The sequence below is a fragment of the Hipposideros armiger genome, unplaced genomic scaffold (assembly GCF_001890085.2).
Source record: "Hipposideros armiger isolate ML-2016 unplaced genomic scaffold, ASM189008v1 scaffold_21, whole genome shotgun sequence".
Classification (NCBI taxonomy): Eukaryota; Metazoa; Chordata; class Mammalia; order Chiroptera; family Hipposideridae; genus Hipposideros; species Hipposideros armiger.
In genome coordinates this window covers 6,821,013-6,833,394 of record NW_017731371.1, presented here as the reverse complement: position 1 = coordinate 6,833,394, position 12,382 = coordinate 6,821,013, and the positions used below count along the sequence as shown (strand labels likewise).

The following is a 12,382-nucleotide window of genomic DNA, read 5'->3' as shown; positions in this document are numbered from 1 at the left end:
AGAAGAAGAAGAAGAAGAAGAAGAAGAAGAAGAAGAAGAAGAAGAAGAAGAAGAAGAAGAAAAGAAGAAGAAGAAGAAGAAGCAGCGGCAGCGGCAGCGGCAGCCTGGTTTGTAGTGTTGGCCAATTTCCATGGTATAAATATTCACACCATGGCCATATATCAATATGATGTCAACTGGCTCACAAAATTCCAGAAAATTTAACAATCAGCTCTTGTGAACCAGTACAGGTTGGCTCCAGCACACCACTAATTCTATTCATCATCATTCTTTATGATTAGGCGTCATACAAATGAAGATAAAGCTTTCTGGAGGCCAAAAGTCAGAGACCCAAGAGCAAACTGAGGTTGGCATGACCCAGGTCCAAGGTGAGAAACAAGAAAACCATGGTGGAAAGCAGCTTATAAAAGGAGGATGACCACCCCAAAACAGAACTGGAAGGCAAGGCCAGGCATACCTCAAAGATCTCGAAGCCGGCAATGTCTAGCACTCCGATGAAGAATTGCCTCTGCATCTTGGTGTCCAGGGTCTTGTTGATTCTGACCACCAGCCACTTGAACATCTTGTCGTAGACGGCCTTGCCCAGTGCACCGATGGAGTTGTTGCACTGTTCCATGTTCTGACCCTTTTGCACAAACTCATTGCCTACTTTGACCCGGGGTCTGGTAATACCCTTCTGGAGTTCCCCGGAATTGAGACCCATGAGGTGGGCGACTTTGTCAGCCACTGAGCAGGGATGGAAAAAGCAGGTGAGTATAAGAAAGATTGTGCTCTGACCAAGTGAAACCCAGCACAACCTATTGTAATGGGAAAGGGGGTGAGGGGTGGGCAGAGGAGACCCCATGTTTTCCAATGAGAAAACAGAGGTTTGAGATGGTTTCCACACCTGCTCAAGGCCAAGTGGTCAAGCAGAGGATAGAAACCAAAATCATATCTCTGACTCTCAGTCATGTCTCTTTGAGGATATTGATATCTGGCTATCCAAGGGACATTCTTGGTTTATAACATATGTGAAATGTGCATGAAGACTTGGAGAGCAGGGAACCCCTGCCACTGGCTTCCTCCTCCCTGAACGGCCATGGCCCAACACCTACCCTCGGTGGTATCCACTTCAGCTTGCTCCTCTCTGGGCTTCTGTTTAAACTTCATGTTGCCAAAGTGCATGATGCCCCCAGTCAACTTATAAACACCGATCTTCTCCTCGGCGCTGAAGCCCAGCACGTCAAAGGCAACCTGGAAAAGAAAAGAGAAAGCTGAGAACCTCCTGGCTTCTCATTCCAGAGTGGAGGCCAGGGCACTGCCACTGTGGGGTGGCACCAACGGGCCACTGCAGCACAGTGTGGAGTCTAGAGGTCAGACACACCCTGACAAGGGAGGTCTGTTTTTCTCCAAAGAGCCCAGATCACATGTTCTGCAATATAGTTATTGTATTTGTTTAACCTCTCTGGCCTCTGTTTAGTCATCTGAAAAATGGGGATAGTAGGTGGTCATATGGATAAATCAGAATGATGTCTAAATCCTTAGCCCTGTGCTTGACATGTAATAAAAAGTGGGAAATACTATTTTTAGTACCATCATTATTATTGTTTGGGCTTCATGCTAGGTATTGGGAGAAAGGAAGGCAAAGATGCATCAGGAATCAATTGTGTTGTCCAAGAGGAGAGATTGCACAAATACTCCTAACAGAAGTCACAGGTGCTCAGGGCCATAAGAGCAAGGAGAAAGAGAGGGTGCAGTGGGAACATCTAGCTGGACTGGAGAAGGAAAACAAATGTGTGAAGTACACGACTCCTTACATCCCTATGGAGTCCCTTAGCTCTGCAAAGACAAACTCTACTTGCTAAGACAGGCTGGGGAGAAATGCCAACTGCAACCCCAGAAATTTCAGGGAAGAACCTGGACTATTGCTTGACAGTTCTAGGTGGGACTCCCACCCCGATTCTGATGACAGGGCATGCAGGGCTTCAAAGATTCTGTCTTGGCTCTCCCTGTCATTCACCAGCCATGCCCACCCACTTACGTCTGTGATCTGCAGCTCCTCCCCGTCGTCCATGTTATCCACCATGGTGACGCCCTGGCTCACCCAGCAGTACTCCTTAGGGTTGGGGACCAGCAGCAAACTCTCTGCCAAGAGCAGGAAAGTGGGTTAACAGCTGGGTGACACGTGTCTTTCTTCTTTCATTTTAAACCAGGATCTCTAAATGCCCCTCACATTCCAGGCATGATGGTGGACATCATGGGGTCACAGGGCTGAATAAGACATGGTCCCTTTCCTCTAGGATCACCCAGAGTCATGGAGGGACTTGAAGAGGGTCACGCAAGGAGCTTTAGAGTGGCAAGAGTGTCTCAGGGGCTTGGGTGTGTCCTCTGTCACGGCTCAGTACCTGGCACCTAGTAGGCACCCAACAGATATTTTTGGAGTAAATGAATTCATATCTTTCTCCTTCCTCCCTCCTATAAAGAGCAGGTCAGACTCTAAGGAAGAAGGTAATACATGATTGCAGCAGGCAATAACAATCACTTGCATGTAATACACATGGGATGTTGTCACTTTCACAAAGAAATATGCTCACTTTTTTCCCCCCTTCAAATGTGTGTACCTCTTGGTCTATCTTTGTTTTTTTCACTTTTGGAAGAGACATAGGTGCAAGAAATAATTTTCTGTCTTTTCATCTCTATTATCTAGAAAAACTACAGCTCAAGAAGGAAGATAAATGGAAGCTGCCACTCTGCTACAGAGAGGCAATAGGGCTTGGTGGGGAGTGTGGTAAACAGGAGAGCCTAGGTTTCATCCAAAGGGGTCACTACCACTCAGCTGCCCTGATTAGGGCCACATGGGAGAGCAGACCCATAGCTACTAGGTCTTCTGCTAGTCCAGAGAGAAACCAGGACATTGGGTTTTTATATGAAGTCTTTTAATTTCAAAATGCCATCCATTAATTAAAATATACTGTGTCAGGGCCCCGAGTGGCTCAGTTGATTAAGAGCTCGCTCAAGAGTGCAAGCTCTGAGCAACAGGATCGCCAGTTTGATTCCCAGCCCAAGATGAGCTGCCGCTGAGCTGCCAACAGGTGGCAGGATGGCTCAGCTAAACAACAACAACAAAATATACCGTGTCAAATGTAAATAAAGCCCACCTGTGAGTGGGGATGGTGTCCAATGACCTAGAATTTGGCTGAGTCAAGGGGGTGTATATATGGTAGATTGAGTCTCCGTCCCTCCCCCCACCCTGTATCCTGAGCAGGTCTTCCATGGACAGTTGATCATGTTGGTGCCTGCACAGGGGCATCCAGCTGAGTGGATGAGTGCACTCTGCTTACCGAGCTGTACACGCAGTGTGAGCTATGTTCCCGGAGAGGGTAGCCTGTTGTTATTTCACATGCAAGCACTGGCAGGGCTAACTGTGGTCTTGGGCTGACCTCTCTCCTGCTGTCTGAGCATTGGGCCCAGAGGCAGCAGGTCCAAGACATGGTGCAGGAAGGGTTCTAAAACCCCATATCCCAGGTCTATGTCTCAGCCATGAGTTGTAGGCATCCCAAAGCCCCATCTGTGAAATGGGCCAACAGTGGGCTAAGCCTCATAAGTCTGTTGTGAAGATGAGATGTGAGTAGAGCTTTGAGAAAGGTCCCTGTAACCTACACATAAGTCTAAAGGGATTCATGCAGAACCACCAGGGTGACACCAGACCTTCCACATATGTGAATTTTTTTTGTTATTGAAAAAAGAGGAAAAGCAAGTTATAGGGCAGGCAGACAGACATAAAGATCTTTACCAATAAGCTCAGGTTTCTTGTTAGAGAGAATCTGGTAGAAAATGTGGTAGCCCCTCTCGGCTGCTTGCTGTGAGATGACACGAGATTTCTCTAAGAGATCTGGAAAAGAATAAGCAAAAATGCCCATAAGTTCAGTGCGTTCTGCCTGAAGTGCTGGGCTCCGTGGAAGGCAGAGCTCCCCTCTCCATAAAGCCCAGTGCCATAACTGGTCATGGATTTATTCTTCCCTCTCCCCCAGATACACAGCTGGAGGGGGGCCTGTCTGCTGATGGAGGGGGACAGGCTGGGCATAAGACAAGGCTGCGTTCAGAAGGGCCCACATGTGGTTTAATGTCCCTCTGTTGCTGTTTTGAAATTCTTAATATTTTTTGAACAAAGGATCCCTCGTTTTCATTTTCCACTGGGCCCCACACACTGTGGAGCTGGTCCTGACAGGAGGGACCCTCTGCAAGGGCCTGACTCACAGCTCTCGATGTCAGCTCCAGCCAGTTTGCCTGTCGTTCCGAAATGGATCCGGATAAACTTGCCCTGAGCAGCAAGGAGAGGAGAAGGCAGTGTCATGAGGAAGGACACGTGCAGTCCTGGAGCAACACGTGGCCCCGGTTTGGCAGAGGTCACGCATTGACAGCCTCCCAAATTCAGAGAGCTTTTCGGGGAGTGTAACGTGGCCAGACGTGGCTATGTGTGGCGTCACGAACGTCCCATGCAGATGGGCAGAGGAGGTGGATGGGTCTTGGAGCTCAATCTAGGGTCTGTGGCACAGCCTGTAGGACTGAGGAGGGCGCCCACTGCTTCTGGCCATTGCAAGTCTCTGGCTTCCCTGTCTGACTTCTCAGCTCCTCCATCACTGCGTTCCTAAATTCCTGTTTTCAAACTCCTTGATTTAAATACTGATGTGGGTTCTGTTTGGTATAGACCCTGACTGATAAAAATCTCTGGGAAGGAGATGCCGTGACTTGCCTAATCCCATTGGTCTGTTTAAACCAGGCCCAATTTCCTTACCTGGGTTGGGGTGGGGATAGCTGTCCCACCACCCCCAGGGCCCACCGTTGCCGAGGCTCACACTTACGAAGCGAGAGGAGTTGTTGTTCCTGGTGGTCTTGGCGTTCCCAAAAGCCTCCAGCACTGGGTTCGCCTGGATGATTTGATCCTCCAAGGACCCCTGCCCCAGAGAGAAACACAAGGTGAGGCTGCCTATTGCCTACTGCCTGGGGACCCAGGGGTTTTCAATGACAGTGGCTTATGTGCCAGGAACCAGGAGGGGAACAGCCTTGGCGAGGCTAGGAAATCGGGTCTGGAGGGGACCTGGAAGGAGGTCCACTGTCTGATGACTGCCCGCCTATAGCCCCTGACATAGGAGGGGCGCTTGGCAGATGTTAGGCCTTGATTCTTAGCTGCTGTTTTTTCCCTTCATCTTTGCGGAGAAACCCCTGAGCCAGCTGACCACCCTTCCCTGGGCACCCCTGATCTCTCTTCCAACCCTCCTTTTCTTTGTCGGCTTTTGACTGATGCCGCTAGCCCAGCTAATGCTCCTCTTGCTCCAGGGCCACCAGGACCTACAGGTAAGATGCAGCCTGGGGCAGCAGAGTCCATCCTGTGGGAGGAGATTTGGGTTTGCTGCCACCTCTTCCCTGTGTGACCCCACCCAAATTGCTTCTCTCTAAGCCTCAGTCTTCTCATCTATAAAATGGCCCTAACCCACAGAAGCAGCTGTGAGAGTCACATGGGCGCTGCTGTGTGGGCCCGAAGACGACAGGCTGAGGATGGCAGACCATGAACCTGCGCAGTCATCCCTACCTTCCCATCAGAGGCCTGTTTGCCAGTTCCTCCGATATTGGCAAAGTACTGGATGACCTTCTTTGTGTTCTCAGTCTTGCCAGCACCAGATTCTCCACTGTGGGTGGAAAATGGGGGCAGACAAGTGAAGCACGAACTGCGGAGTAGCCGCAGAGAAGTAGAACAATACAAAGTACAGCTGACCATGGTCACATTTCACCCTTCAGCTGGGACAGACAGGTAGGGGGCTAGGCAACATGGAGGTTCCCCTAGGTTTAGCAGGTGCAGACTTACTTACTCATCCTGCTAGGCCTACTCGCTGCCTGCAGATTTCCATGTAAAGACCCACCAATTAATTTAAAAGAAGGCTTAAGCACACGTGTAAGATACAGACCTAATTATATGTATATAGACTGAGGGACAGAGGGGCACTCACGTGATTAGCATAGACTGATTTTCACGGTCTGCAGGGAAGAAAACAGCAACCAGAAGATGTAATTAGGAAACACTTAGAAACTAGACATTTTACATCACCCTCACCCAGAAGAGTCTGCATCTCCCTGCATCCCACCCAACTTGGAGAGTGGCCACAGCAGCCAGGGGAGCCCTAGGATACTGAGACGTCCAAGGTGACATGCCTGACTCTGCAGCATACATCCTTGAAGAAAGGGCCAAGAATTGATCAGCCACCCTGTTCCTAACAGCCCCTTCCCATAAAGCTACCCAGTCATCAGCAAAATAAAGAGAAATGGTAATAAAAGTCACTTCATGGGGCCTCTGTAGTGTATACCGACCGTAGCAGAGATCATACAGGGAATGGTTAAATGTTCACCTGAGTTCTGGGCAAGCTGCTTAGCTTGGCATCCTGCTGTCTGTGATGCTTAAATGAGATAGGGCGTGAGGCAGGGCTGGTACTTAGAAAGTGCCCGGTACATTAATGTGTATTAATATCATATTAATGTGTATGAATATCAACATTTAGCAATGAACTTCAACAGGTGGTGTGGGGTCAGGGTTGGGATTGGGTAGCATGTAGTTCTAATGTGTTTGGAGCCACAGTAGCAAAGGAATTTCTGTCACCCACCACAAAAACCCCAGCAGGCCCCACCCCACGCACCCATGAGCATGTCGTGGTAGGCATTGTCTGAGATGGAGAAGAGGTGGGGAGGCATCTCTGTGCGCTTTTTGCCCTTGTACATGTTGGCCACTCGGGCGCCGTAAATGGGCAGCCACCGGTAGGGGTTGACGGTCACGCAGAACAAGCCCGAGTAGGTCTGGTGAGAGGGAAGGAAGATGGTTAGCTGGCCCTTCCTCCTGCTGGCCCCTCCCTTCTGGGCCCCGGCCTTGACACAGAGCAGCCTGGCTGTAAGTCACCGCCAGCCTGGTGAGACATGGTGGTGTGCTCTCTGGGGACAAAATCTATGTCTGAGTCTTTATTCAGTAAGCAAAACAAGTCTTCTCTTTAATGTATATTTGCTTCATTTTCTATTTGAATAGATAACATGGTCACTGTATGGACAAATATGCAGCAAAAAGTTCCCCCAACTGTTCAGTGCCCACCTTTCCTCCCACAGGTGAGTCCTGTGTTACTTTCTAATACCCACTTGCACAGTTTTTGATGCATCTACATACAAATCCAGAGACACATTCTTATGTTCCACCTTGTTTTTACAACTGAAGATAGTTTTTATGACACTGTTTTATGTCTGGCTTTTTCCACTGAATATATCTGGGAGATTTTCCATGAGAGTTCACAGAGCGATTTCTGGGGTGTTTTAACAGCTGTGAAGTCCTCACTGTGTGGGCACAATCTCCCACTGTTGGGCAGCTGGGTTGGATTTACTCTTAAGAAGAGACACCAGCTTTTCTTTTCATCCCAAGGCAATTTTCATCCCAAGGAAATTAACCCATTAAAAAAATCGGAATAACCAATGAGGTAGTAAAAGAAATGATCTGAGGAGAGAATAAGCGAGGGCAGGAAATGGCCAAATCCATGGGTCCCAAATTTTCCTTTCTCCTTGGTGGATACTCATATTGACCTGTCACCCCCACTCTGTGCCTTTTTTCAGTTCAACTTTAAAACCTTCCACTTGGGTCCAAGTGGGAATGCCCCTCCCCCCCATTCCCCAGCCCCAGCTACTCCTTAGCATAGCTGCAATATGCTGGTTTTTAAAAGGAATCTTATATAAAGAGCCGATAGTATGATGCACAGTCTCTCATCTTGGGACTCCAGCCATTGAATCACTCTTTCCTTCCAGCAGGGGTGGGGATGAGGCTGACAGCAGCCTGAAAGCCAGTTATATCCCTGCTTTGGTCAGAATGAAAATGAGAGGTCTCCCCACTCCCCCACCCTTGCAGGAGGGACATGAGAGGGAAACAGATGAGACTGTGGAGCAGTCCCTGCCTGTCAGTTATTCAACCAGCAACCAAAGAGGAGACTCCTTGCCTTTACCCCTGCAGTCTCTTAGTCCACAGACATGATGTGGCCACCAATGGGGAGCAAAGACTTGACTGCAGAGTGGCCCCGAGAGAGCCCCAGGCCTGAGCTTGGCCTTTGAGCCCACACAAACATTCACAGCCCAAGCTCCAGGCTCAGCCAGGGGCGAATATAAATCTTCCCAGGCCTGAGGTCCATTGAAGCCTCCACTAGCCTCTTGGCCCAGCAAATATCCCCAAGTTCTTCCAGCACTGCCTGAGGCTATGGTGTTGCTGGGGTCTGAATCTGGACCTAAAGTCGTATTGAAGTAGGTTGAAGGGAGGAAGCAGGCAGCAGCCATCTTGGCTGTCGCTATAAATCACTAGAAATCTCCAGAGACCCCTGATCTTGAAGCCAGGCCCTCCCTCACCTGATGCTTATTCCTACCAGGTAAACATCTTTCTATTATAGTACAGACATCTAGAGAGGCAAACACCCAAACTTCCTTATAGCCCATGTTGAGTCTAGCCACCAGCATCTTCAGGAAATTATATTTCTGTCTTAGGATTTTTTAGAGGGTCAAGGGACTGATGGTCACCCACTTTGCTCATCCTAGCACAGTGCTCAATGTTTGTTGAGTGAACGGTTGGATGGATGGATACAAGGAAGGAATAAAGAAAAAGGATGAAATAAGGAAAGAAGGAAGGAAGGAAGGAAGGAAGGAAGGAAGGAAGGAAGGAAGGAAGGAAGGAAGGGTCGATGAATGGATGGATAGATGGATGGGTGGACAGGGAGGGACTTCTAATCAAGCCGTATGAAATCACTAGGAGTAAAATGATGTTTTGATTGCAGAGTTTGCAGGGGTAGGTTGGGGAGGAAGACTTCTGGGTGACAGCTTCAGCAAAAGGTATTTCAGCTGCTCATGAAGATGGTGCCATCACTGAGATGTCAAAGGCTTGGAGTGGGAGTTATAACATGTCAAAAGCATGGTCCCTGTGCCCTTGTCTTTGTCATAACGTGAACTGGTTGCTGGGAAAGGTAGAGTAGCTTCCCCCTCCCATCAGGAGGAGGGCAGAAGATCTGCAGCACCCCCTCCCCATGCCCCTCTTCCCCTAGCCCTGGCCCTGGGCACTCACATAGATCCTCATGTTGGTGTAGCGCTGGCGCAGATTGTCCAGGACACTGGCCTCATTCAAAAAGGTCATGTCTGCCATGTCACTGGCCTGGTAGAATTTGGGTGGGTTCATCTGCTGGATATCATCCTTTTTCATGGTGAGGGTCTGGGGAAAGATGTTAAGACACAGCAGCACATTAATTAAGAAACAGTGCTGTGGCAGCCACAGTAGCATCTGGCACAGCTGGCCACATACAGTCTGATATTCTGGAAGGACCTAGAGTCAGGGGTCCAGTGGGCCCAACTCCTGGTCCAGCCATGTCCCATTGTGAGACTTGGGATGTGAAGGGACTTCTGAGGCCTTATGAGCCCTAACAGTTTCCCTGCTGAAGTAGGGATGACAATAGCATCCATAGCTGGTTTTGGGGAGAATTATATAAACTTAAGTGGAGTCATGGAAAAATACCTTGTGAGCTATGAAGTTCCCTCCCTACATTCAGAGCACCTCTGGCCCATGCTTCTCTTCCCACCAAGTCTGTTCTTGTAGCTGACCAAAGCTTTCTCATTGATCCTGGGGACACTATGCAGAGATGTGACTCTTGGTTCTCTGCTTTGGGAATTAGTGGTGGTTTCTAAATAACAACGAACATTTTCACTAAAAATAAAATAAAATAAAATAAAATTCCTCTGCTCCCACCAAACCACCTTGAAGGATAAAATTGTAAGCAAGCAAACAAGACAAAGACAAAGAAGACAATAATGAGCATTGGGCAGTAGATGTGTCAGGGTGAAAATTGTACAGTATTAAGAATCTGGAGCTCCTGTATACAGCAGGCAAGTTGTGTCTTCCCTCTGCACCCCAATTTTTCATCTGTAAATGTAAACTATTACTTACTCATCATCTGGGACCAAAGCTCAAGATGTGTGATCCAGAAAACAAATATCTCTGATCTGCCTGTAGCCTGAGATGTGAGGCTTGAGCACATCCTGGGATTCCTGGGACTTTCAGTAATTTATAAGTCCAATAGGCAGATAATCTGAAACCTTGACAGTTCTAGAAAATACACCCAGTAGTGGCCACCACACCCCTAGTAAATCAAGCTGGGTTTTATTCAGAGTCCATTTTCAGTAGTTTCCAGATCTCTGCATCTCACCCACAGGCAAGCACTTGTTTCTCAGCTCCAACAGAGGACTGGAGGCCTTTGCCCCTATCTGAGGAGCCAGGTGAGTCAGGCTTCTCTGTCCCCAGCCTGGCTGGATGGTGTGTCTGTTGCAGATGCTCATGGCAGTTAATTTTTGTCCTTAAATTGCATCCAAACGGGGTCTCTAGGACTCTACTCTCGTCCATGATTCCTCGCAACACTGTAACGCTTCGCCCTTCTGAAGAATATGTTTCCCTTGAGAATTGAGCTTGACTTTCGTGTTTGAACCCACCTTAACCCAGCTACAGCCTCATCTCTCTCCTGCCACTCCCCTTGCAGTGTGGGGGGTTATGCCAAGTAAAGTTCAGCTGTTGCAAGTCCTATCGTGGAAGGTCTCTGGCTTCTTGTATTAATGAAATTAACTAGGATTGACCTCATACTCCCCCTTTGCAGCCCACCATGGACAGATGGCATGGTGATGTAGAGGGGGCATCGTCTTTGAGCCAGATACAGCCAGGTTTGAATCCAAGTTCATCATTGTGACTGGGCAACTTACCTAAATTCTCCTTGACCCTACTGTAAAACAGGGTCAGTAAGTCCTACTCCTAATACATAAGGTTACGAAGGGATTAAATAAAATGTCCAGTGCCTCACCAGAAGTCTGTGACAGGATAGGGGTTTAAGAAACCAAAATTTCTACCCAGTCTCTCAAGTCAGACAGTGCGGACTAGTAGAGAGAGAGAGTGATGTGCTGATAAACCATCTGTATGGAATAGAAAAAAAACCCTGATTTGTACCATTTGTCAATTCCCATGGTGTAAATAGTTCCACCAGAGCTGATATCAAGCTGCTGAAGGTTTAACAACTGGCTGCAAAGCTCCTGAGTGTTTAGTGTGTGTCCTCGCAAGCCAGGACAAGCCAGCCCAGCACATGCAGCAAGGGGCTCAGGACCCACTACCTGTGGCTTATGTAGCTGAAGAACTCACCCGGGTTGACCAGAGTGTTCTGGGCCCAGTCTCATTCCTTGTGCCATCGTGGGTACCTAGTGCAACTGCTGATAGGTGGGGTGCTCATTCTCAGTCTTAGAAAATAGATTCCACAGGAGAGCTGCTTGGGACTTTCAAGATGAGTAACTCTCACGATAATCTCTTACACACATGTGCTATTTTAGAGCATACAAATTACTTCCATATGTTCTATCACATTGGAATCTTTATCGTGAGAGACCCAAAGCTCAGAGAGGGGAAGTGTCTTTCTCAGGGCCACTCAGCCTGAGGGTCGTTGAGTCTGAACTTGAACCCAGCACACAGGACTCAGAGGCATCTGCTCTTCTCGCTACCCTGCCTCTTGAGCAGAAGCATAAACAACAGAGCCTGGGTGTTGGCCACTCCCAAGCTTATTTTTCATCTGGAGTTTATTCCCCACTCACCTGGTTGGTGACAGTCTTCACGGTGACTTGGTCTCCCTGTTCAGACTGGATCTCCCCAGCCACAAAGCCCTCCTTCTCGTCTTTGACCCAGCAAGACCTCTTGATGTCATAGGGCTTGTTCATCGCTTCGATCCTCTCCTTTTCAGGAGGTGCCAGGAAGGGCATTGGGTCCACATCGTCCCCACATTCACCTTTGTATCCACCGGGCATTGCGGCTGGGCTGAGGGAGGCGCAGGGAGGAGCTGAGGGTGGGAACCAGGACTTCCCTGGGTGCTGTGGGGGAAAGCAAGGACAGTTTGCCAAGGCTGATGTATGGGCGGGGCAAATGTCCCGAGAGAGACAGGCGGTTGCTTCTCTCACATCTCCTTGGTCTTGATGCTATTAGGTCTGAATAACCTAGAACAGGGGTCGGCAAACTGCAGCTCGCGAGCCACATGTGGCTCTTCGGGTACGTACATGTGGCTCTGAAGTAAAATTGAAAATGAAAATAAAACTATCAGAGTTTCATTTGTAAAATTTTTAAAGGATATTATTCACATAATGGTGATTTCATTTGTGTTATGGGTCTCGCAAAACTTCGAGGGACGGGACCGGCTCTTCCGTCTCAAAAGTTTGCCGACCCCTGACCTAGAATAAGAATAAGCTGATAACCCTCAAAGTTGCTTACCCCCACCAGCCAGGAGAAGTTAAAACAAGGACTTTTAACCATTAAATGGGATGGGAAAACAATCAC

At 48.5% G+C, this 12,382-nt stretch overlaps 1 protein-coding gene across 1 annotated transcript in view; it reads right to left on the bottom strand.

The window, feature by feature from the left end:
- The window catches only part of MYH16 (myosin heavy chain 16), a 60,422-nt gene extending 48,563 nt beyond the window's left edge, over nucleotides 1-11,859 (bottom strand). Inside the window, exons 1-11 of the mRNA XM_019635397.1 lie at nucleotides 11,650-11,859; nucleotides 9,101-9,244; nucleotides 6,666-6,822; nucleotides 5,985-6,012; nucleotides 5,570-5,666; nucleotides 4,842-4,934; nucleotides 4,237-4,300; nucleotides 3,773-3,871; nucleotides 2,021-2,124; nucleotides 1,095-1,233; nucleotides 458-726 (exon numbers count right to left, since the gene is read on the bottom strand). Of these exons, the coding sequence (XP_019490942.1) occupies nucleotides 458-726; nucleotides 1,095-1,233; nucleotides 2,021-2,124; nucleotides 3,773-3,871; nucleotides 4,237-4,300; nucleotides 4,842-4,934; nucleotides 5,570-5,666; nucleotides 5,985-6,012; nucleotides 6,666-6,822; nucleotides 9,101-9,244; nucleotides 11,650-11,859 (1,404 nt within the window). The remainder of the gene's footprint in view (nucleotides 1-457; nucleotides 727-1,094; nucleotides 1,234-2,020; nucleotides 2,125-3,772; nucleotides 3,872-4,236; nucleotides 4,301-4,841; nucleotides 4,935-5,569; nucleotides 5,667-5,984; nucleotides 6,013-6,665; nucleotides 6,823-9,100; nucleotides 9,245-11,649) is intronic.
- Nucleotides 11,860-12,382: the final 523 nt, after the last annotated feature.